This window comes from Armigeres subalbatus, chromosome 3 (genome assembly GCF_024139115.2).
Source record: "Armigeres subalbatus isolate Guangzhou_Male chromosome 3, GZ_Asu_2, whole genome shotgun sequence".
NCBI lineage: Eukaryota > Metazoa > Arthropoda > Insecta > Diptera > Culicidae > Armigeres > Armigeres subalbatus.
Window position 1 is genome coordinate 107,623,238 of NC_085141.1, and position 26,004 is coordinate 107,649,241.

The following is a 26,004-nucleotide window of genomic DNA, read 5'->3' on the forward strand; positions in this document are numbered from 1 at the left end:
TCAAGAGGCCCGGAAGCCTCCTTTCAAGAGGCCCTGGAAGCCTCCTTTCAAGAGGCCCGGAAGCCTCCTTTCAAGAGGCCCGGAAGCCTCCTTTCAAGAGGCCCGGAAGCCTCCTTTCAAGAGGCCCGGAAGCCTCCTTTCAAGAGGCCCGGAAGCCTCCTTTCAAGAGGCCCGGAAGCCTCCTTTCAAGAGGCCCGGAAGCCTCCTTTCAAGAGGCCCGGAAGCCTCCTTTCAAGAGGCCCGGAAGCCTCCTTTCAAGAGGCCCTGGAAGCCTCCTTTCAAGAGGCCCGGAAGCCTCCTTTCAAGAGGCCCAGAAGCCTCCTTTCAAGAGGCCCGGAAGCCTCCTTTCAAGAGGCCCGGAAGCCTCCTTTCAAGAGGCCCGGAAGCCTCCTTTCAAGAGGCCCGGAAGCCTCCTTTCAAGAGGCCCGGAAGCCTCCTTTCAAGAGGCCCGGAAGCCTCCTTTCAAGAGGCCCGGAAGCCTCCTTTCAAGAGGCCCGGAAGCCTCCTTTCAAGAGGCCCGGAAGCCTCCTTTCAAGAGGCCCGGAAGCCTCCTTTCAAGAGGCCCGGAAGCCTCCTTTCAAGAGGCCCGGAAGCCTCCTTTCAAGAGGCCCGGAAGCCTCCTTTCAAGAGGCCCGGAAGCCTCCTTTCAAGAGGCCCGGAAGCCTCCTTTCAAGAGGCCCGGAAGCCTCCTTCAAGAGGCCCGGAAGCCTCCTTTCAAGAGGCCCGGAAGCCTCCTTTCAAGAGGCCCGGAAGCCTCCTTTCAAGAGGCCCGGAAGCCTCCTTTCAAGAGGCCCGGAAGCCTCCTTTCAAGAGGCCCGAAAGCCTCCTTTCAAGAGGCCCGGAAGCCTCCTTTCAAGAGGCCCGGAAGCCTCCTATCAAGAGGCCCGGAAGCCTCCTTTCAAGAGGCCCGGAAGCCTCCTTTCAAGAAGCCCGGAAGCCTCCTTTCAAGAGGCCCGGAAGCCGCCTTTCAAGAGGCCTGGAAGCCTCCTTTCAAGATGCCTGGAAGCCTCCTTTCAAGAGGCCCGGATGCCTTCTTTCAAGAGGCCCGGAAGCCTCCTTTCAAGAGGCCCGGAAGCCTCCTTTCAAGAGGCCCGGAAGCCTTCTTTCAAGAAGCCCTGAAGTCTTCTTTCAAGAGGCTCAGAAGCCTCCTTAGAGAATTAGAATAATTTAGCTATAAAGGATAGCTAATTCCTTAGCCGTGCGGTAAGACGCGCGGCTACAAAGCAAGATCATACTGAGGGTGGCTGGGTTCGATTCCCGGTGCCGGCCTAGGCAATTCGCGGATTGGAAATTGTCTCGACTTCGATGGGCATAAAAGTATCATCGTGGTAGCCTCATGATATACGAATGTAAAAATGGTAACTTGGCTTAGAAACCTCGCAGTTAATAACTGTGGAAGTGCTTAATGAACACTAAGCAGCGAAATGGGCTCTGTCCCAGTGTGGGGATGTAATGCCAATAAGAAGAAGAAGAAGAAGAAGCTATTAAGGTAGCAATCTGTGCGATATGGTCAAAAATGGTGTACTAATAAATAAAATTAGAGTGATTTCTTTCAAAAAGCTCGGAAGGCTCCTTTCAAGAGGCTCGGAAACCTCCTTTCAAGTGACTCAGAAGCCTTTTCTCAAGAGGCTCGAAAACCTTCTTTCAAAAGGCTCGGAAGCCTCTTTTCCACCTTTCAAAAGGCTCGTAAGCCTTGTTCCAAGATGCTCGGAAGCGTCTTTTCCAGAAGCTCAAAAATCTCCTTTCAAGTGGTTCGGAAGCCTCATTTCAAGAGGCTCGGAATCGTACTTTAAAAAGGCTCAGAAGCGTCCTTTCAAGAGGCTAGGAAGCCTCCATTGAAGATGCTCAGAAACCTCCCTTCAAGAGGCGCAGAAGCTTCCAATAGTGATAAAAGTCCTGTAGGAAGCTTGATGGTTAAACTTTATGTGAGTTGGAAAGTTTCACGGAATAATAAAAATTTCAGCCCACTTTATAGAGAGCCATATATCTCGTTAACTTTTACGTCCATTTTTCATATAACTTATGAGTTCCGTTTATTTTCATTTACAGCAAAAAATAAGGGGTACCTCAATTAATGCAAAAGTTCGAAGGGGTACCTCTCATGAAAAAGGTTGAGAACCGCTGCCATAGTCAAACAAAAATCTAATTTTCAATATTATTGGGCAATATGTTAAAAATATATGTTTCCTTGAACGTTAATTATGTAGAAACTACCAGTGATGTTTTAATTGTGTTAACACAACATATTCGGCCGAATGACGTTTTCGGCCAATTGACTTGTTCAGCCGAATGACCCGTTCGCCAAATGACTTTCGACCAGACGGGCTTTGGCCTAATGGTTTGTTCAACCTAATGGCATTCGGCAGAATGGTTTCTGGCCAAAAGACCCCCTGCTAAGCATAATTTTAATCAAATAGTCTATGACTTATCCAATTTGGTTATATTGATCACATAGAGCATGAACCATCTTTAGAAAGATCTAACAAAAGAACGCATACTCAAGGAAATTTTCGGGAGACCTGGAATAATGTAATTTTTCCAATGCTCATCCAACTCAATTGTATGAACCACAATCAGTATAAACGATTAAAAAAACTAGCATCTGTCAAGGAGGTCAAAGTCTATATTCCAGGAATTTTTTTTAGGAAATGGGATGCAATTAATGTCGAAGGAATATCCATTTGTTTTTGCCTTTCTCGCACAACCAAGTATTTTTATATAGAAAGGTACAGGCCCTTTCCAATTAATATAAATATAGCACACTTTTACTTAAACGTGTTCAGTAATTCTAGACCAACATTTGAAAAGGGCGTACCAGCCAAAATGCATACGTAGACAAGGAATCAGAAGGAATAAATTTTGGCTGTTACGCCCTATTCAAATGTTGATCAAGTATTTACAATATTCCGTTGAAATAGGAAGTACTGCGGCGTACATTGTACAATTCTTTCAAAAGTAACAAAGATCGTAGGAGTACACGGTGAACGAACAATTTAAAACGTGGAAATGTTTCGAAAACTGTCATAGGAAATTTTTGGTCTCCTGAGCTCCATTGTATACAAAGGTGATTGGAAGGTCAAAGATATGAAGCAATTCATCAACAGGATCAGAAGCAGAATCCGGAAAATCGATGTGGCAGACGTCCAGCGGGCATGTGGCACTAGCAAGTAAAAGCAACGCCGCGCGGTGGACCATGAACCATATGCTAATATTCATTAATCTAAGTGTAAAGACAAAATGTCAACTCTTCATATAACATATATCACATTGAACTGTGCTCCTTTGTAGTTTTCTTCCCGAGCCATCCATGCCCGCTATTTAGTGGCCACCCGTTATTTATCATGTTTAAAATAAGCTAAAGATAACTTAATTGAGTGAAATACAACTAATAGGAGAAATGACGGCTTTGGCAGAATTTGTTCTATTATTGTCAGGGGGTTTTCTATAACCAATTGTGCTAAAATCTTGCCTAAACATTCTTTGCATATCAAATAATGTTGTGGCCAAATTTCATAACATTTGGTCAACAAAACCTGCCAAAGCCGTCATTTCCCCTATGTACAATACTTCTTTTTATGTCATAGTTTTTTGTGTTCCCCCAATAAGTGACTAGACCAGGTTGAGTGACACTACATCATGATTTTATAAATGAAAGTATATGAAAAATCGTCGGAACGTTTGTCTCTCAATTCAATATACTGTTTCTTAATTAATATGAATATGAAACCAATTATCTTTTTGGAGCAGAATCGATAAGAAAAGATAAACAATTACCTAGAACCTACCAATTAAAAAAATGAACCAAATTTAATTAAACCAATCAAAATCGTAGCTCAATGTTATTCACATTTCCAACAGATTCTATTACCCAAATGTACCTACCCCAATCAAAGCGAACAATCCTCTCTATAGGGGATTCCAAACAGGTTCAAACGCTCATTTACACGCGCACTCCTCGACCGGCCACCATTACCGAGCACATTATGAATGGAAAGAAATCTATTCAACAGAAAAGGCAGTCTCGGCAGCAGGATCCAAATAAAGTGGAAAAATGCTCAATCAATCAAAATTCAATTTGAGCCAAGAGCAGAACAATAGCGAACAAATTCGGTAATCGTTCCAGAAGAAAATGCTTTTAAAAGTCGCTCCACCAACACCAGCTCCAGTGCTACGATCGACCGCGGTTACGGTTGCCGACACGACACACTGATCTACGGGATCTTATTGGACCTATTGAGGGCGACACCGCGTCATAATCGACATCTCCGTGGAACGATGGCGACCCCCTCTAAGAAATAATGGAAGAGGGGGGAGAACCCATTTGATCGAACCAGAGTAGGTACGGTACGATCCGCCACCACAAAGCACAGGTGCGCAGCCTCCGAAATCCGTGTAAAAGGCAATTAGAAGGCTTGGTGCTGTTCAGCAGAAATGGACGTATTTTGATCGGAAAGTGTTGCTACTCTACACACGGCAACGGGACGGACGCAGGTAACAGTCGAAAACATCAAACGTGACAAGCGTGACGGGATGGGCCATGATCGATTCTACCCATCACGGAATGGTGCTTCTTTCGTTTTCACCTCGCGTGCTCGCTGCGTCCCCGCCAGACCAGCGTACGGCCCCGCCGGGACAAGAGCTGGGTGGTTCCGTTGCTTAATTGACGGTGAAAGTGCCCGCTTAGAGTGGATATGGATCGGCGTGTGTGCGGTTAGCATCTTAAAAGCTTTTGTCGCATCCTCTCGCCGGGCTGTGGGTACCTACACCTCTTGGCGGTCGATCGGTATGGATCGATGGTAGATGAACGATCGTCGTGACGGAGCGGTTATGTGAGGCTGTGGGGAACCCAGGGGAGGCAACGGGTGCTCAAGTTTGTATTAGAAGAACAATCGGAGAGGTTCTAATTTTTATTCAACGGAATATACCAGTTTTGATTGTCCGTATCAATTATGACGCTCGGGGTGGTTCAAGTTGGAGAAGTAATTAGCAAGTACTATCATAAAGGGCAATAAATCTCTCAGTAACACTAATTTGTTACTTGTTTCAGTTTGTTCAAAGTTGTTTCACGTATTTAGCGGGTCATGAATTGGTCAGTATTCGTTCACTCCATCGTTGATGGTTTCCACTACTGAGAGTTTTCTTAATAACCATACAATTATTCTTTATGTGAGTATCACATTTAATATAGGTAATCTGTAAAATTGATATTTTCTCAACTAATCATCTGCGTAGAACCAAAAATTGAACAATCATTTAATTCAAATCCAGCCAGATCTGCACTCACCTGGTAAACATTTTGAAGTTCGATTGCTGTCCCCCGACGGACGATATCCTCGAAGTGTACCGCTCCCCACCTTGTTCGGTGTATTCCGATCTCATGAATCTGGACAGTCTTTGCACGTTACCCGCACGTTGGCAGTATATAAATCCCTTCACAAAGCCACACAACACCCACAGGTTTGCCTTGTTCAAACGACATCAACGCGCCGTCGCGTCGCGAAATACCAGCAACGAACCCGATTTCACCCGACGGTCAATTTGTAGCTCTGGATCACAACCGACAGTAACTGAATTCACTTTCACAAGCAGGGGCTGCACGTTAAACACATCAAATGGGCACCGTTCCCTGTTCCGATTCCGGTAGTGGCGCACACTATTTGGACGATTCTCCTCTGATTAGCATGAGGGGAATAAGGTTGCGACAGTGTGGCTATGTTTTCGAGAGTTTGTGTTTTGAACTAGACGAAGACATCTCGGACGAGGAAGCTGCCACTGTAGTGTTAGCACGATTACGGTAGGTGCTTGTCGCTGGAACGAAAAACATGAAAAAGGTGCTTGTTAGAGTAGTTTGCATCGAGTGTTTGAAGAAGGATTGACATTTGATTTTTATATAGGGTTCATTTTATCATGATAGGAAAGGTAGGGCCAGCTGAAAAGCCACAATATCACCCTAAACTACGATTCGCTTCAATAATCCACTTTTCGTTGAAGGAAAGAAAATTGATTGCTGTACGCGTAAAGCAAAAAAAATTCATGATGTTTGAAAAATCATACATTATAAATGAACTAATATTTTTATGACATTGCAGATAAATGCTTCTTCAGTCTCTAGGTTGATCAAAAAGGCTATATTTTGAGTTGCCCGACGTTTCGGCAGGATGTACTCTGGCTTTCTCAAGGGATAAAAATATTAGTTCTTTAAGCAAATAGGATTTTTTAATTTTATTATATATTGTCCCTTGATGAGTTATTCCTTGGTGAATTTGAAGGGATTTTGATTTTTTTTCACTTACTGCTACTGCGTTGGTATCAGTGTATTATAGCAATAAACCTCATTAGATAATCGGGTTCGGGTACAATGTATGATGCAATATTTTGCACTATTGTAATCAAGGTTCCGTAATATGGCAAACACAATCGAGAGAGACAGAGCTGAAATAGCAAAATGTTATCCCTTAATTGGATTTATTGTTTGCCTAGTGAAAAGCAGTTTTTAGTGTATTTTTTTTTATTCTTTCGTTTATTTGGAAGGCTCATTTGCCGTGAAGCGTTACGGAGCCGAAATCAAGTTTAACAATACATTTCTTGATTCTTATACATAGTGTTAGTTTTGGGGAACCGAAAGACTCGCGGTTTAGTCGAGGTTAGGGAATACAATAATACAGTAGGAAAGGAAAGGATTTTAGGGTGCTTAAGTAATTACGATGCTGATGTTCACAAAGTTGACATTCCTCGCATTTTTACATCTGTAACGGACAAACAAACTTTTTTTGGGAGACAACGACGAGAGGAAGACATACGGAAGGGATTAACGACAGACATGGAAATGTACAACAAGAGGAAGACATTCGATATGGGGTACGACAGATAAGGGAATGGGCAGGCAATGATTACAGTTTTACATCAGCAACTTTCAAAAATTGGTGGACCAGGGACATGTACTCGAGATCAAGGCCCGACAACACTTCCCTAATAGGCTTTGGTTGTTTTCCTCGGACCCGGAGATGTTCAGTTAGCGCAGATCTGGGGCCACGATGCTCCTCGCACGCCCACACGACATGATCGATGTCCTGATAATCCTCGCCGCAAACACAGAGATTTCCTTCCGAGAGCCCCACTCTGAAAAGATGTGCATTTAGAGGGTAGTGATTGGACATTAGACGACACATGGTTCGAATGAAGTCTCGTCCCATATTCAAATTTTTAGTGTATTTCTTCTACAAAAATAACGCATCTTTCGGGATGCGTTTTCCGGATTAAGGCGATGGTAGATGTGATTCCTGCTTGAAAAGTAGGCATTTGTTCGGATTAAGGCAATGGTGGTTGTGATTCCTTCTTCAAAAGTAGGCGTTTTTCCAGTTTAGGGTAATGGCGAATGTAATCCCTCGTCTAAAAATAAGCTCTTGCCTGGATTTAGGCAATGATGGATGTGATCCCTTTTCCAAGTGGGGATCGGGTCATTTGGCATAACGTCATCTGGCATGAACAACATTTGGCATAACGGTCATTTGTCATAATTGAGCGACAAATGTGAGGGTCATTCGGCATAACGGACATATGGCATTTTTTTTGTGTTCATAAAATTAATTACTAGACTAAGTGATGCTGAAGACAAAACCCGGAATAGTAAATATAGCACAGCGCGATAATAATATAAAAAAAACACTATCCTTTCGAAGAAAGCATGCATTAGCCGAGTGTGAGGCAATATTCAATGTTATCTCACTATGTGATCACTTATTTAAAAGTAGGTATTTGTCCAGAATCAAGCAAGGGGAATCAAGATTTTGTTATGTAGGCATTTTCCTGGAATAAGTCAATGACGGATGTGATCCCTTTCTCAATAGAAGTTCTGCCGCTTCGTTTGTCCGTCCTTCCGAAAAATGTCTATCATCAGTCTAAATCTATCAGAATAAATTCTCGATTTACTCTAACCATGTGAAAAAATACATTAAATAACCCTTTCCCTTTAACAGTTCCAAATTATGACAAATGTCCGTTAGGCCAAATGACCCACTTTTTTGTTGCAGTTCAAAATTATGCCATGTGTCCGTTATGCCAAATGACTTTGTGCCAAATGACCCAGACCCCTCCAAGTGAGCGTTTGCCTGGAACAGGCAATGATGGATGTGATCCCTTCTTCAACCTTCCGGGACTCGCATGGTCTTGGATCACTCATGCAGTCTCGCCGCTCTTGTGAACGTCAAGCGTCCTTTTTAAAATGTGTTGGACTTTTTTTCAACGGTACGCGTCCTGGAAGGTTGAAAGTAGGCGCTTGCACGGATTAAGGCAATGGTGGATGTGATCCTTTTGTTGAAGGTTTGCCCAGAATAAGGCAATGGTGGGGATGTGATTCATCGCTTGCCTGGAATAAGGCAATGGGGAATCTAATCCCTTCTTTTAAAATAGGCGTTGGCTCGCAATAAGGCAAAGGTGGATGTGGACCCGCAGAAACAACAATGTAGGGGTAAACAATTATAACAATTATAAACAGTAAAACCCAGAATAATCCACCTAGCGGTGATGGCGCCTTTCGCGTGTATTATAAAACAAGAAACACATAAGACTAACAAAAAAGCACATAAGAGAGGTCAAAATTTAACTTTAGGGAGATAGATTCAGTAATTACCATCAATTCACATTTATTTGCGTTCATTTGAATGCATTGCAGCAGTTTTTGACATTTTTTTTTTCTATTTTGAATTCTTTTTATCCAAGGTGAGATCCTTGGGAAACATGAAAAAAACAATGTTTTTTTTAATAACACCAGAACGCAATGGCCGATTGGGCCAATTTTCAATAGCGAAAAATTAGGAAGGACTCCGCGTCGAATGCAACTCGGATAGGGCTAAGTACAAAAAAGTGCGTCTCATTTTTTTGTACACACACATACATACACACATACAGACATCACCTCAATTCGTCGAGCTGAGTCGATTAGTATATAACGCTATGGGTCTCCGAGCCTTCTATCAAAAATGTCAAAATTGGCGACCGCCTTAAAATTATGTAACATTTATTAACATAACAATTTATTCACATGGTGCATCAGTATCAGTTGCCGTCGAAAGAAAATTTGATCTTCATCGATTTTGCTGTGCTGTAGGTCAGCGGTTATCAACCTTTTTCTTAGGAGGTACCCCTTCGCACTTTTGCATTCAGTGAGGTGCCCCTTATTTTTATCGCCGTTCTTCCGCAAAATTAAGCGTTATTTTATTATTCCGTGAAAGTTTGCAGTTCAAATTGAGGGGGTCAGAAGCAGAGGGGTGTAAGTGACGTTTTGGTCAAAATTGAGTTGAGTACAGTAAAAATACTTTGGTCCTCGAGCTTTTTGCAGCAATATGTTGATATAGTTTGGACGATGTTTAAATAAAATGTGAATATTCACTGAAAATTCTTCTTCTTCTTCTTCTTCTTATTGGCATTAAATCCCCACTCTGGGGCAGAGCCGCCTCCCCTAGCAGCACACACATAGGTAACTGCAACTCATATGTGACCGGATTCAGTCACAGTCAAGTTGCTGCAACCATTTTTGCCTGACTTGTGCTGCTCGGGTCATAGCTTAGTGTTCATTAAGCACTTCCACAGTTATTAACTGCGAGCTTTCCAAGCCAAGTTACCATTTTTGCATTTGTATATCATGAGGCTAACGCGATGATACTTTTATGCCCAGAGAAGTCGAGACAATTTCCAATCCGAAAACTGTCTAGACCGACACCGGGAATCGAACCCAGCCACCCTCAGTATGGTCTTGCTTTGTAGCCGCGCGTCTTACCGCATGGTTAAGGAGGGCCCCATTCACTGAAAATGAGTAATTTTTAAAAACTTCCATGCAATTTGTAAGAAGCGAAAAAATAATGAAAAACTTTGCACCCATTTTTCTCAAAACTAATTTTTTGTCACTTACACCCCTTTGCGTTTGACCCCCTCAATTAATCTTGAAAGGATGCATTTGAGCCGATTGAAAGGTCTTGGAAGGATTGGAAGGAGGCTTCCGAGCCTCTTGGAAGGAGGCTTCCGAGCCTCTTGGAAGGAGGCTTCCGAGCCTCTTGGAAGGAGGCTTCCGAGCCTCTTGGAAGGAGGCTTCCGAGCCTCTTGGAAGGAGGCTTCCGAGCCTCTTGGAAGGAGGCTTGAGCTCTTGGAAGGAGGCTTGAGCCTCTTGGAAGGAGGCTTCCAGCCTCTTGGAAGGAGGCTTCTGAGCCTCTTGGAAGGAGGCTTCTGAGCTCTTGGAAGGAGGCTTTGAGCCTCTTGGAAGGAGGCTCTCTGAGCCTCTTGGAAGAAGGCTTGAGGCCTCTTGGAAGGAGGCTTGAGCCTTGGAAGGAAGCCTCTTGGAAGGAAGCTTCCTGAGCCTCTTGGAAGGAGGCTTTGAGCCTCTTGGAAGGAGGCTTCCAGGCCTCTTGGAAGGAGGCTTCTGAGCCTCTTGGAAGGAGGCTTCTGAGCCTCTTGGAAGGAGGCTTGAGCCTCTTGGAAGGAGGCTTCCAGGCCTCTTGGAAGGAGGCTTGAGCCTCTTGGAAGGAGGCTTCTGAGCCTCTTGGAAGGAGGCTTCTGAGCCTCTTGGAAGGAGGCTTCTGAGCCTCTTGAAGGAGGCTCTGAGCCTCTTGGAAGGAGGCTTCTGAGACTCTTGGAAGGAGGCTTCTGAGCCTCTTGGAAGGAGGCTCTGAGCCTCTGGAAGGAGGCTTCTGAGCCTCTTGGAAGGAGGCCTGAGCCCTCTTGGAAGGAGGCTCTGAGCCTCTTGGAAGGAGGCCTGAGCCTCTTGGAAGGAGGCTTGAGCCTCTTGGAAGGAGGCTTCTGAGCCTCTTGGAAGGAGGCTTCTGAGCCTCTTGGAAGGAGGCTTCTGAGGCCTCTTGGAAGGAGGCTTCTGAGCCTCTTGGAAGGAGGCCTGAGCCTCTTGGAAGGAGGCTTCTGAGCCTCTTGGAAGGAGGCCTGAGCCTCTTGGAAGGAGGCTCTGAGCCTCTTGGAAGGAGGCTCTGAGGCCTCTTGGAAGGAGGCCTGAGCTCTTGGAAGGAGGCTTCTGAGCCTCTTGGAAGGAGGCCTGAGCCTCTTGGAAGGAGGCTCTGAGCCTCTTGGAAGGAGGCTTCTGAGCCTCTTGGAAGGAGGCTTCTGAGCCTCTTGGAAGGAGGCTTCCGAGCCTCTTGGAAGGAGGCTTACGAGCCTCTTGGAAGGAGGCTTCTGAGCCTCTTGGAAAGAGGCTTCTGAGCCTCTTGGAAGGAGGCTTCTGAGCCTCTTGGAAGGAGGCTTCCGAGGCCTCTTGGAAGGAGGCCTGAGCCTCTTGGAAGGAGGCTTCTGAGCCTCTTGAAGGAGGCTTCCTGAGCTCTTGGAAGGAGGCTTCCTGAGCCTCTTGGAAGGAGGCTTGAGCCTCTTGGAAGGAGGCTTCTGAGCCTCTTGGAAGGAGGCTTCCGAGCCTCTTGGAAGGAGGCTCGAGCCTCTTGGAAGGAGGCTTGAGCCTCTTGGAAGGAGGCTTCGAGCCTCTTGGAAGGAGGCTTCTGAGCCTCTTGGAAGGAGGCTTGAGCCTCTTGGAAGGAGGCCTGAGCCTCTTGGAAGGAGGCTCTGAGGCCTCTTGGAAGGAGGCTTCTGAGCCTCTTGAAGGAGGCTCTGAGCCTCTTGGAAGGAGGCTCTGAGCCTCTTGGAAGGAGGCTTCTGAGCCTCTTGGAAGGAGGCTTCCTGAGGCCTCTTGGAAGGAGGCTTCCGAGCCTCTTGGAAGGAGGCTCTGAGGCCTCTTGGAAGGAGGCCTGAGCCTCTTGGAAGGAGGCTTCCGAGCCTCTTGGAAGGAGGCTTCTGAGCCTCTTGGAAGGAGGCTTGAGCCTCTTGGAAGGAGGCTTGAGGCCTCTTGGAAGGAGGCTTCCGAGCCTCTTGGAAGGAGGCTTCCGAGCCTCTTGGAAGGAGGCTTCCGAGCCTCTTGGAAGGAGGCTTCCGAGCCTCTTGGAAGGTGGCTTCCGAGCCTCTTGGCAGGAGGCTTCCGAGTCCCATGAAAAAAGACTTCCAAGCTTCTTGGAATTACTAAAACTTCATTAATAAGTTTTTATTGGAATTAGAATACATCCGCCATTACGCATTCTTGTCCGAGGTTCCCATTGGAGCCAGCGCAGGTACCCTCAGGGGTACATGTACCCCAGGTTGAGAACCGCTGCTGTAGGTCATTCGGCCGAATACGACATTTGACCGAACGGGTCATTTGGCCGAATAGGTCATTTGGCCGAATAGGACATTTGGCCCAATAGGACATTCGGCCCAATAGGACATGTGGTCGAGTAGGACATGTGGCCGAATAGGACATTTGGCCGAACGGGTAATTTGGCCGAATAGGTCATTTGGCCGAACGGGTCATTTGGCCGAATAGGTCATTTGGCCGAATAGGACATTTGGCAGAATAGAACATTTGACCGAATAGGATGTTTGGCCGAATAGGACATTTGGTCGAAAAATAAATTTGACCGAACGTGTCATTTGAGAAGTGAGGAGGAGTGAGAAGTGAGTAGTGAGACGTCTAACTTCTCACTTTGCACTACTCACTTTTCATAGTGAGAAGTGAAAAATGAAGCCTCTGAATGAAAAAAAGGGTGAGAAGTGAGACGAAGAAAATTTTGTATGAACATTCTTGATAAAAAAATACCAGCTTTCCATTTCGCCGTTTACTACCTAGCTAATCATCGTATCGTCCGTATCGTATCCAAGAGATTTGTTGTTTTTGCAAAGAATTACGGCCACAGCTCCCGAAACTCGTTCTCCAACTGTTGCTCGTCTCCGAGTTGGGAACTCCTTCAGGCTCGAACTGAGACTGGTAATGTTCTCCGAATTCTTTGGATCGATGAGTATTAAGAACGAGATTATTCAAGTTAAAGCGTTTGGTTATTTGTTTCACCAGCTCCACATAGAAATTACATGCGATGGAATAGAAAGTTTCCAACAGTGGTTTATCAAGAAATCCGGCCAGGTTCTCCGCCGCTACCCCTACGTAAATCTTCGTTTCCTCGCGAAGATGTTGTTCAAAGTTTGTTGTCTTTGATATTTTGAAGAAATATGTTGGAAAGGGGAATCAGCAAAAGTGATTTGATTTCAATGTACATGTTCGTAAACTTCCTTAAACTTTCCGATTGGAAGATACTATTAACTTTGTGAACTAGTGGTTGGGCGTATTGCAAGAAGTGGAGTCATTGTCCTGGGATCGTTGAGATGATGAAGGATGCGCTGGGCAGTTGAACTATTGTCGCAGTTCGATTTCAACGTAATGAACATGATTAGCTCCGAAAAACGATCAATAATCCTTTTGACTACTGATTCAACCAATAGCCATCTGATGGCTGACGGATGCAAATGTTTCAGTGGCTTGAAAGTCCAGGATGCTTTGATCATGGCATACAATGAAAACAAATGAACGAAATAGAAAAGAAAAGCGTGTGTCAGACAGAGATAAAATCTGCAGCCGAATTCCAGTCAAAAAATCTCTTGTAAGAAAAAAAATCTTGAAGAGATTTTTTAAATGTTCTTATTTTGGAATTTCTACAAAAGTGTGGAAGAAACTTTTTGACAGATGAAAACGAAAACGAGAATTTTAATTTCTTAGAGATTTTTGTAAATTACCCAAGATTTTTGTGTAGGATGTCTTTTAGTTTCATGTGGACGAAAAAGGTAGGATCGGGCTGTACAAAAATCTATTGTCCCTTCATCATTTGCTCAACGAGGGTAATGCTTTTGTTCGTCCTGTGGGGCCTGGACAGCGTTCGGACCATGTTGATCGAAAATGGCTCCGATCGACACCCCAAGAGCCTTGCCGACCTTCCGATTGAGAATACGCTGCTCAACCACCCTCTTGCTGGGACCTGTCAGCTGATATTTTTCTCGACATACGAGAGCTGCTGTAATAGCTGTAGAGCTAAGTAGTGCACTTATCACATACGAGCTACTAAAAACTTCATACGTACGAATTAATAAGGTCATATGTGAGTTGCTGCCACAATATTAGTCTGAATTATGCTACTTTGGAGATGTGTTGAACGCCTTCGAGGTATTCAGGGAGACCAGGTCCGTATTTTTACCCTACTTGAAGACGTCATCTAGAGTCAACAGATTGATTTCGCATGAACATTGTCGATTATGAAGATTGGGAGAAACATGAAGGTCAGATTTAGTATACCTAAGGTGTTGGAGAATGAACTTAGCGGCTACTGAATGAGCCCGAGATTCCCAAATTGGATGCATAGTCAAATCACTCACAATCCATTTGTCAAGCCAACCTTTCCACATGTATATAGTACACGTTCACATTAGAAGAGAATGATTATTTAGAATGTCTGGCGGCTACACACATTCTTCATCAGCAATTGTACTGAGGTTGTGTGTGCGATTTGCCAGTCGGTTGTCAAGCTCAGACCTGACCGCATTGCTAAGCGAAAAGGCCGACGGAGATCCTTCGTAGCTTAGTTGGTTAAGGTCACTCCTGACAGAATCCCAGTCTCAAAGTGCTCGCGTTTTCGGGGGTACACCCACTGGCGGAGACAGAGGTGGGGCACCACACAATGCAATCACACTATTGTTCTCATAGGCTATTGTTCTTGCTTCAAATGGTGCCTCACCAAATAACAATAGCTGGCGCCGCCAGTGAGTACACCACTCGATATGGAAGCAACGCACAACTGTCATTTTTATTTTTTCACGCATGCTTGCACGCACGCAGCAAAGCTGAATCAACAAAAATGGCAGTTGTCCGCAGCCTCCGTATCGAGTGGTGTGCCCCCGAAAACGCGAGCACTTTGAAACTTGGATTCTGTCAGGAGTGACCTTAAAGCGCCAGTCTAGCGTACTGAGGGTCGTGGGTTCGAGTCCCATCGAAGGGAAAGTGGTTAGCTCCAATATATTTTTTAAATCAAAATCTCCCACATAATCTACATATTCACATTTGAGTTTTAAGAGCATTGTCAATTAATGTACAAGTCGGGTGGTTTAATAACCGGAACATAGGCAATTCACTTTGATTGAACTAGAAAATTATGTTTTTTTCTATACCTCGTAATGATTAGAAAATAAACAACATTATGACTAGAACTATGTATATTTTATATATATTTTAGTCATAGAAACAAACAAAAAAGCCACACAAAAAATCTCAAAAAATAATCCAATTTTAGAGGATTAACAGTGACCCTTAAAGGGTTACTAAATGTTCCTTTGCAGAATGTATGTTGCATAGTGAAAGTTTTCATTGAAAAAATAATTTTGGCCAACCATTTGTATGAGAATTCCCCTAGCGCAATGGAATAAAAGTAGAAATCATTTTTTTACTAACCAGTTATGCAAAATAGGTGTTCGCTACTACACCTTTCAAATAGTTCTTCAAGAACTTATTGATTTTATTTCGTGAAATTGAATCAAAGATGCCATGCTAATTAATTTACCCCAGGTAAGCATTAGGGTGGCTCAAAAAACACTTTTTCAATTTTTTTAAGGCCGCCCTCTTATTCGGTTCTATAACTAATAACTTAGCCGGGAAAACTCTAATCTTCTCGCGGTTTTCTGCATAACATTCTGTATTAAATTCTTCAAGATCTGAATGAGTATCATAGTTCTTCATAGTAAGTTGTGCCGTCCAACTGCAATTCAGTGTTTTTGGATGTTTCTGCATACATTTTTCCATATAAACATCCAACGAGTTTAGCACCGCCCAAACGTTGACCAATTTGGCTGAAATTTTGTCCAGAGCATCAAGGCATCAAATAAAACCGAATAAGAGGGCGGCCCATCAAAAAAATTGAAAAAAGTTTTTCCCATACTAATTTGAGCCACCCTAGTAAGCATGCTCAAAACAGGTAGGGTAAGACGGTATAATGCGCCCACCTGGCCAAAATGCCCCACCCCCCCTTTGATTTCTAAAAAACTATAACTAACTAAGAGTCAAAATCAGTTGGTACCTATAAATATTTGTAAAACCATCATACTATGTGAAAATGGGAGTAGGGGGAAAGACGGCTTTGGCAGGTTTTGTTCTATTATTGGCAGGATTTTGTCGACCAAATTTTATGAAATTTGGCCACAATATTCTTTGATATGCAAAAGAATGCTTAGGTTAAATTTGAGCCTAGTCAGTCATAAAAAAACCCCTGCCAATAATAGAACAAAACCTGCCAAAGCCGTCATTCCCCCTAATAAAAATACTATAGAAATACAAAAAGTTACAGTTTTGATGCAACTTCCAATGTTTGTTTGCTCAACATTCTGGAGCGACGCTAGCATACTGTCCGCAAAACTTGCACTGGAACACTCAGTTGGGCAACCAAATAACCTTTCTCAGTGGTTAATATGATATAAAATTGCTTCCATCTTCAAAAATGTAACGTTTTTCAAAAATATGTTTCACTGGTCAAAACGCCCCAGTGTAGGCAGGACGATATACCCTTACCAACTGGACACAAGTGTGGCGAACTTGCAGCAGTTGCTTCCAAATTATAGGTGGGGATTCTCATCGATTTGTTTTCGGCGAAAAATGACAAAACAAAACTTCGCCGAGAACAAATCGATGAGAATCCCCACCAGAAATTTCGCGGCGATTGATCCATTATGAACAACAGTTCCAAATTATACGGAAACTATTGAAATGCAATTCAAAACTGCTTGAATGGACTTATGTTGATTTTTCAATGTCAAGCACATAAGGATTTGTAACCTTTTTTAATGAGATTGATAAAATACTAATGAAGGGCTATGAAACGTCTTTGGTTAAGGTGGGGCGTATTGCCCAGGCACTTTTTGAAATCCATTTTTCACCACTTTTAAAAAAAGGTTACGTGTTATCTCTAATATTTTTAAATGACTACTTACGGCAACGCATTTGCGACTTCCTGGACTACCAAATAACACAAAGTTTGCATAAATTGCGTTGAAAAGTAAAAAGTTATCAAGAAGTTGCCTTAGGGGGGCATATTATACCGTCTTACCCTAATTCATTCCACAGCATTTTTGGCATAAAAATTGTTCCTGGAGTTGCAATTCGTCAAAACTAGGAAGGAATTCTCCAGATGGAGGAAATGTTTCCTGGGGTTCTTTGGAAAATATTGTTTAACAATTCCATTATGTATTATCTTTATTATTCAAGGAGTTTCAAAGGAGAATGAAACAGTCTTACCCGAAAGGTAAGAAGCACACTTACTAATAGAGAAGAGAACTCCTTGATAATTAAAATTTACGATCAAAAGAAATAAAAGTGAAATTACGCTTTGCTTACAATACCACATTTTTGTTAGCGTATTGTTGATTTAAAAACTGTTTCGGTTTTATTTAATTATTGTACATTTCCAAACCTTCGTTCGATGTAACTTATAGGTGAATTAATGTCCATGTTCCAGAGAAGCATGGAAAACAGGACCCATCACGTTCGGTAGCATTCGCTCAATGTGTTTCTTTGTAGTTCACGAAATTATGTTGACAAAATGGATTAGTTAATTTTAATGGCTACAACACCAGCTCAAGGCAAAACATCTCCTCAACCGATGCCATATGCTCGTCGCGACGTCGTCGTTGTTAGTGACGCGAGCTTGGAAACAACTTCATTCCCAGATCAATCCATCGTCGTCCTGTAGCAGTACCGACTGGAGCAGCGCGCGCGTACAACACAGTTGTCGTGACTGGGTGCCATTGTTTTGAAGGTGAGCAATCCGCTGCAAGTGTCCCCCGAAAGGGACTGATGCAATGCAATATGTTTGCCACCGACTGACGAACAGAATGTCAGCCTACGAGTTTTCCAAATACTTGTTAACCCCGACGTGGTACAAGCGGCAAATGTGTTGGATTTAGTTTTTTTTCCTTTCGGTACAATAAAACAACACTATGTAGGGCAACGACGACTGGTACTCTCAGCGGGGATGCCATTCGCGACACAGGTTCAAAATCCGTTGACAGCAACATCATTTAACTACAAACCTATCGTAGTTTTTTGTGCCATCTCAAGAATTCACAATGAAGCTAATAATAACCAAACGTGATGATAAACCTTCTGCTTACGAAATAATGTTTTGTCCAAACCTCAGTTTCCAATCTGATCCAATTGATTTCAGCCCAATAAGTGAGCACAAATATAATGAAAACGGTGTCTTCACGTTTGTCAAAGTCATCGACCACAATTGAAGACGATGCAAAACTTTCCCAAGCCTCGCTCCTAAAATTCGTTTATTTCCATTCGCCCTACCTTCCTACTGCTTCCCCAACATAAAACTATGGCCAACGTTTGCCATATTGTTCCAGCCATGAACTCCCGTGAATCGGATTCCGCCTTTATTGTCCCCGGGGTTCTGACGACCCGGCGTGGTACGTAGCTCCCGAAAGCCACACAGGTTCCAGAGCTAATTTTTAATTTAAAAACATTTTTCAGCAATAAGCCAAACAGCTGCTCACGATTTGCTTTTATTTCTTTACCTTGCCGGATTTTGTTTTCTTCGTTTCGTTACCCATCCGACGAATGCGGGGGCCTACAAGGGCTCCCATCCAATGATACAACAACGGCGTCATTATGGAATAGTTGATGCAGTCAGCACCGGCCATCCTCGTCATGAACAGTAGGCAGCAGTAGGTTCTACTTATTTCTGTAAGGGAGAACAGTGCAAAACGCACCCACGGAGCAAAATGGTCTAACTCACAAAAATCGTCCATATTATGTTAAAATTGAGCAAAATCCCTTCATATTCACACTTGAATTTAGTGATTTGCGATTCTTTCACATTACATATGTACACGCAAGATTTCCGTTCAATCCAAGACAAAACAAACAACCATGCGTTCACCATTACATTCACATGTAATTGAGTAATTTTACGTCATCAATGGCCTATTTTAAAAACATGTTTTAAATTCTGGAGAAAGTCACAAAAACCTTGTTGTTTTGAATAAAAGATCATTGTGAAATGTTATAAGTTTTGTAAATTTTGCACTGCACAAAGAAAAATGTTAAGGGGTGCATATTGGACTGTTCTCCTCTATTTTCTCGAATCTTTACAACTATGTGAGTGTCGTAAGAAGAATTATAGAGCTTTGATAGCAATTCTTAAGTATACGACAATAGAACGGGGGGCAATTTGGTAGAACGTTTATCAATACGAGGCGGGCTGTGGGAATATAGTTGAGCAGTCCAAAATTGGATAAGATATGCAAGACAAAATGATAACATTTGAAAATATTTTATAAATTTGATCAGTTTTACGTTTACGGTTTGTATTAAAGTACATCAACAAAAATAAAAAGTATTGCAATTTTTTTCAACTATCCACTTTATGAAAAATACATAATCTCTGTATAAACGTAAGACATTTCACACAGCGCGTGATTATCTTTGGTTCCGTATTCAAAGACGTGGGAATTAAATGATTAAAACAAGCAGGCTTCCAGAATAGCCAAGCAAAAAGTGCTGCGTCAGATATCAAACCATAGAATATGGTACAGTCCTAATTCGAACAGTTCCGGATCTGATTTCGCATCACCAGTGCTAAATAAAAGTAATAATTCTCTGGACAAACACCAAAGTGATACTCTTGATGAATCAAATAAACAACAATGGGAATGGATTGCATTTAAAACGGAACGGAGCGGTTTAATCATAATCGAAATCACCCGTCCAGGAAGTTAGAACTGGTTGTGTCCTTAATTGCACAGAACATGTTTGTACAACAAATATGGAAAATCTTGCTTTTATTGTGGTAATAGTCTGCCTTTCCAACCAGGGAAATTCCAAGTATGTATTTCCGTGTATAGTTCAATAATCTTCATCTTCTTTTTCCCTAGTTTGGATAAAAGTGTGAAAAGCGAAGAAGTTTTTGTTAACAATTGCAATTGTTTTTAGGGATGATCGCAATCATTAATTGTCAGTCGAAAAATCAGGTGGTGGCGTTCTAGTAGCCATTTCTATTGTATTTAACTTCAACATTATTCCTTTATCAAAATGTAAAGAATTTGAGCAAGTATGGGCTCAATACAACAATGGTCAACGAAACTCATATTCTTGCATCTGTGTACTCTCCTTCAAACAATGCCCGTATACAATCGAACAATCAACACAACGTTGATTTCATTCCAGACATGAATAATCAAAGCATTTTTCTGTATTACAGTGTTTATTAGATAAAATGTCTAATTCAGGACTCAATAATATTAATCAAGTGAAAAATCTATAAAATTGTTACCAGGATTCTCTTCCAACATGTATTTTGGAATAATATTTGAAAGAGGGAGAGAGTGTGTGTGTAGGGGGGGGGGGGGGGTATCGATCAACTCAGTGTAATTTCTGAGCCCCTTGGACGAGATCTACTAAATTTTTAATACATATTCTTTATCTTAAGGAGACGTCGATAGGGGAGAGGGATGATCTTTAGGAAAGGAAAAGGGTGTGAGTGGGAGGAATATATCTATTTTAGTTATCGATCAACTCAGTGTAACGCAACTCCTGAACCCCTAGACCGATTCCAGCCAAATTCTGTTCTAAGGGTACAATTATAATGATGGTGAGAGAGTCATTGGAAGAGAGGGAGGGGTTTTAAATAGTTTTTTTTTATCAACTCAGTGAAACTCTTGGACCCCTTGAGCGAATTCAACCAAATTTGTAACATTAGACAGTGTCGCAGAACAATAAAATATTTATGAAACGAATAGTTTTGTTTAACTTTTTAACACATCGCACAATAGTTCGAAGGTAGCCAAAACCTTAAAAATCTAAATTCGTATTTCGATCGGAATTATATTTTTCTCATTTTAAAGAATACTTAAGCGGTTCAAATTCAAAATTTGAACAAGTTCTGTTGAGTTTTGACTTTGTTACATCATTTTTAATTGAACATGATTTCCAATTAAATACGCTGTTTTACAAAACGTTTAGATCAGCATTATGGTGGTTATACAACTAAGCCACAAATCGGCCATCTTGGCAACCACGTGTTATTTCTAGTAATTTTCCAAGAGCACGAATTGAGAGAACAACAGCGCTCATGGGGATCACAACATCTGTAGATCGTTTGATTACTCATACTAAGCAATCGACTTAAATTTCAGCACTGTACAAAAAATATTACGCTCGTTTTGAACTTTTGATGATAGGAGTAGAAAACCGTGTGGCGAATTTGAAATTCACCACATGGCTTGATTGTATAATCACCTTATACGGCTTCAATTACATCGCTAACCCCAATATTATTTCAAGACTGCATTATCAGGGTCTTAAATATTATGCCTATGTCAAATATAGGTGACAGAACTCAGCTTAAGTTAACTTTATATACAAATTTATTTAAAATACTCACATTTTTTGATTGAAGTGCTCCAAAAGTATAGGCGCCTATGAGTGCCCATAATGATTCTACGCTCATTACAAAGCTGAAAGCAATAGCTTTCTATTAATCACTATTTTGTCTTGCGAAAATCTGCAATAAGCTGTTATTTTAACGTTTTAGTTTGAAATGTGCTTAGTATTTTTTGTCTGTTTCTAATTGAAACCTTACAAATGCGTATTTTTTGTTCACAAGAACCTTAAAAATGCCTTTTTCTGATTATTAGCTTGAGGTGTCTTACTTCCAAAATCTGCTCCTGGCATCCGAGATTCTACCAATTTCAGTTTTTTTTTTCAACATGAATTTTATTGTTGGGATTCTGTTTTTTTTTCTATAAATCCGAAATATGTATGTAATCATGCTGATAACTTTTCTAGAGCATATGAAAACTCATAGTATTGGATATTAACATAGTTAAACACTTTGCAATTAAAATGATTCTACCTATAAAGAGTTTCAAGTTCCCATGTTCGAGCTCGAGCTTAACTGTAACACACTATTCTTGCCTGCAATAGACAATATTGATATTTGAAGTGAAAAGCTGAACCGAAACAACTATTTGAACAAGCATAACAGATGAATAAAGCTACCGCGATTCCATCAATAAAATCACACACTGCTACTATATTTAACTTTCCTTAAACGATAACATTTGCTATTTCAATAGTCATTCAAATTTTTGAGAGTTGATTGTAATTGAACAGGCCTTTTGAAGCTTGTATGGAATTTACTAATCGCAGTACTGTCCACTGACATTTTAAAAAATATTTTTACTTTGTGAACAAAAGAAATTTTGCAAGCAAATAGTTCGTCTTTTGTCTTGTCTTGTCTTATAGCACATGGACAGCCAGTATAGCAAGCAATTATTTTGATAAGAAAATTATTTAGATCTTTTTTGTGGAATATCTTCACTTGTCATAGGACGAGTTAGAACTACCCCATTTAATTCCCCCACCTGAGTCAAGTACGAAACACTAAAGACGGCGTTACTGTTGGAGTTGAAATACGTATCTGTAAAATAACAATCAAATGGTGAAACAGCACAAGCCCAAGTCCTGGTGTTAGGTGGGACCAGGGCCTGATTTAGGGGGGGGGCGGGGGGGCCATGGCCCCGGGCCCCCACAAATCTTATGTACCAAAACCAACCTATTTTGTACATTTTGGGGCCCCCACATACTGTCGGCCCCGGGGCCCCCTTCCGGCTAAATCCGGCCCTGGGTGGGACGCTAAACAGCCCTGACACGACGGCCCTCCGACGAGACAGGAGGTTTGCGCAGGCCCAATAAGCCGCCTGGAAAACCAATTATTACGAACAATATAAGAGATAATGCGACTCGATATAATCGGCCACGACCTAGGCGACGAATAAAGGATCATGATTGGAAACTTGGAACATGGAACTGCAAGTCGCTAGGCTTCGCAGGTTGCGACAGGATAATCTACGATGAATTACATCCCCGCAACTTCGATGTCGTGGCGCTGCAGGAGATTTGCTAGACAGGACAGAAATTGTGGAAAAGCGGGCATCTAGCGGCTACCTTCTACCAAAGCTGTGGCACAACCAACGAGCTGGGAACCGGCTTCATAGTGCTGGGTAAGATGCGCCATCGTGTGATTGGCACTGCCCACACGAAGGGAGACCCGACGACGAGAAAGAAGCGTTCTACGCACAGCTAGAGCAGACATACGATGGATGCCCACTGCGGGACGTCAAAATCGTCATCGGTGACATGAACGCACAGGCAGGAAGGGAGGAAATGTATAGACCGGTTATCGGACCGTATCGAATGACAACGGCCAACGATGCATAAACTTCGCAGCCTCCCGCGGAATGGTAGTCCGAAGCACCTTCTTTCCCCGCAAAAATATCCACAAGGCCACATGAAGATCACCTAACCAAGAAACGGAAAACCAAATCGACCACGTTCTAATCGACGGTAAATTCTTCTCCGACATCACGAACGTCCGCACTTACTGCAGTGCGAATATTGAACCTAACCACTACCTCGTTGCAGTATGCCTACGCCCAAAACTCTCGACGGTGTACAACACGCGTCGAAGTCGGACGCCGCGGCCTAACATTGGGCAACTACAAGACGGTAGGCTAGCCCAAGACTACGCGCAGCAGCTGGAAGTGGCACTCCCATCGGAAGAGCAGCTAGGCGCAGCGACTCTTGAAGATGGCTGGAGAGATATGCGATCCGCCATTGGTAGCACCGCAACCGCTGCACTTGGCACGGTGCCCCCGGATCAGAGAAACGACTGGTATGACGGCGAATGTGAGCAGTTAGTAGAAGAGAAGAATGCAGCATGGGTGAGATTTCTGCAACACCGCACGAAGGCGAATGAGGCACGATATAATGTGTAAGGACATAAACGGGAACCTTCTTACGAACGAGCGGGAAGTGATCCAAAGGTGGCGGCAGCACTACCAAAAACACCTGAATGGCGATGTGGCAGACGAAGATGACGGTATGGTGATGGACCTGGGAGAACGCGCGCAGGACATAATTTTACCGGCTCCGGATCTCTAGGAAATTCAGGAAGAGATTTCCCGCCTGAAGAACAACAAAGCCCCTGGACCAACTACCAGGGGAGTCGTTTGAACACGGTGGTGAGGCACTGGCTAGGGCACTGCACTGGGTCATTACCAAGATTTGGGAGGAGGAAGTTTTGCCGCAGGAGTGGATGGAAGGTGTCGTGTGTCCCATCTACAAAAAGGGCGATAAGCTGGACTGTAGCAACTACCGCGCAATCACATTGCTGAATGCCGTCTACAAGGTACTCTCCCAAATTTTATGCCGTCGACTAGCACCAACTGCAAGGGAGTTCGTGGGGCAGTACCAGGCGGGTTTTATGGGCGAACGCTCCACCACAGACCAGGTGTTCGCCATTCGCTAAGTACTGCAGAAATGTCGCGAATACAACGTGCCCACACATCATCTATTTATCGAATTCAAAGCCGCATATGATACAATCGATCGGGACTAGCTATGGCAGCTAATGCACGAACACGGATTTCCGGATAAACTGATACGGTTGATCAAGGCGACGATGGATGATGTGCGTAGTTCGAGTTTCAGGGGCATTCTCGAGTCCCTTCGAAATGCGTAGAGGGTTACGGCAAGGTGATGGTCTTTCGTGTCTGCTATTCAACATCGCTTTGGAGGGAGTAATACGAAGGGCAGGGATTGACACGAGTGGTACGATTTTCACGAAGTCCGCCCAGTTATTTGGTTTCGCCGACGACATTGATATCATGGCACGTAACTTTGAGAGGATGGAGGAAGCCTACATCAGACTGAAAAGCGAAGCTAATCGGATTGGACTAGTCATCAACACGTCGAAGACGAAGTACATGATAGGAAGAGGCTCAAGAGAGGTCAATGTAAGCCACCCACCACGAGTTTCTACCGGTGGTGACGAAATCGAGGGTGTTGAAGAATTCGTGTACTTGGGCTCACTGGTGACCGCCGATAACGATACCAGCAGAGAAATTCGGAGACGCATAGTGGCTGGAAATCGTAGGTACTTTGGACTCCGCAAGACGCTCCGATCGAATAGAGTTCGCCGCCGTACCAATCTGACTATCTACAAAATGCTTATTAGACCGGTAGTTCTCTACGGACACGAGACCTGGACGATGCTCGTGGAGGACCAACGCGCACTGGGAATTTTCGAAAGGAAAGTGTTGCGTACCATCTATGGTGGGGTGCAGATGGCGGACGGTACGTGGAGGAGGCGAATGAACCACGAGTTGCATCAGCTGCTGGGAGAACCATCCATCGTTCACACCGCGAAAATCGGACGACTGCGATGGGCCGGGCACGTAGCCAGAACGTCGGATAATAACCCGGTGAAAATGGTTCTCGACAACGATCCGACGGGCACAAGAAAGCGAGGTGCGCAACGGGCAAGGTGGATTGATCAGGTGGAAGTTGACTTGCGGACCCTCCGTAGACTGCGTGGCTAGCGACGTGTAGCCACCGAGCCGAATGGAGAAGACTCTAATATACCGCACAGGCCACTTCGGCCTTAGTCTGAATAAATAAATAATAATCTAGCCAGTTTTCAGAATGAACTCCAGAAGCAAACTAAAAAAGATCCATAACAATGCAGATCTGAGATTAAATTAACTAAAAAAAATCGACAGTGCAGAAAAAACCTTCCATGCTTGTCTAGGCCTACTTCATCTCAACGAAATGGCCATTGTGATAATATAGGGGGAATGACGGCTTTGGCAGGTTTTGTTCTATTATTGTCAGGGGGTTATTTATGACTGATTATGCCCAAATTTGGCCTAAACATTCTTTGAATATCAAAGAATATTGTGGCCAAATTTCATAAAATTTGGTCGACAAAAACCTGACAATAATAGAACAAAACCTGCCAAAGCTGTCTTTTCCCCTACCAGAATTAAAAAGTGCATATTCTCAGGTTTAGTTATCAAATTATGAAAAATCACTTTTTCGTCATGCCCTTACTAGATCTTTGTAAATACAAGTCGTTTATGTAAAAAAACTCAAAATTGTCAAAAATGGTGTATGTACCACTTTTTCTGGCAGCGGTTCAAATGTCAAATCTTTTTGAATTCAAATATACAATCACAATCTCCACTTTTAGAATCTATATAAATGAAACCTGCGGTTAAGCCATTAGGTTTGAGTTGATTTAACGGTTTTCTTGACAGAGATAAATTGCTAATATGCTT

At 43.0% G+C, this 26,004-nt stretch overlaps 1 protein-coding gene across 1 annotated transcript in view; it reads right to left on the bottom strand.

The window, feature by feature from the left end:
- Nucleotides 1–26,004, bottom strand: part of LOC134226107 (uncharacterized) — a 206,215-nt gene that overhangs the window by 164,922 nt on the left and 15,289 nt on the right. The window contains exon 2 of the mRNA XM_062706661.1: nucleotides 5,285–5,808. Within this exon, the coding sequence (XP_062562645.1) occupies nucleotides 5,285–5,379 (95 nt within the window). The 5' untranslated portion in view covers nucleotides 5,380–5,808. The remainder of the gene's footprint in view (nucleotides 1–5,284; nucleotides 5,809–26,004) is intronic.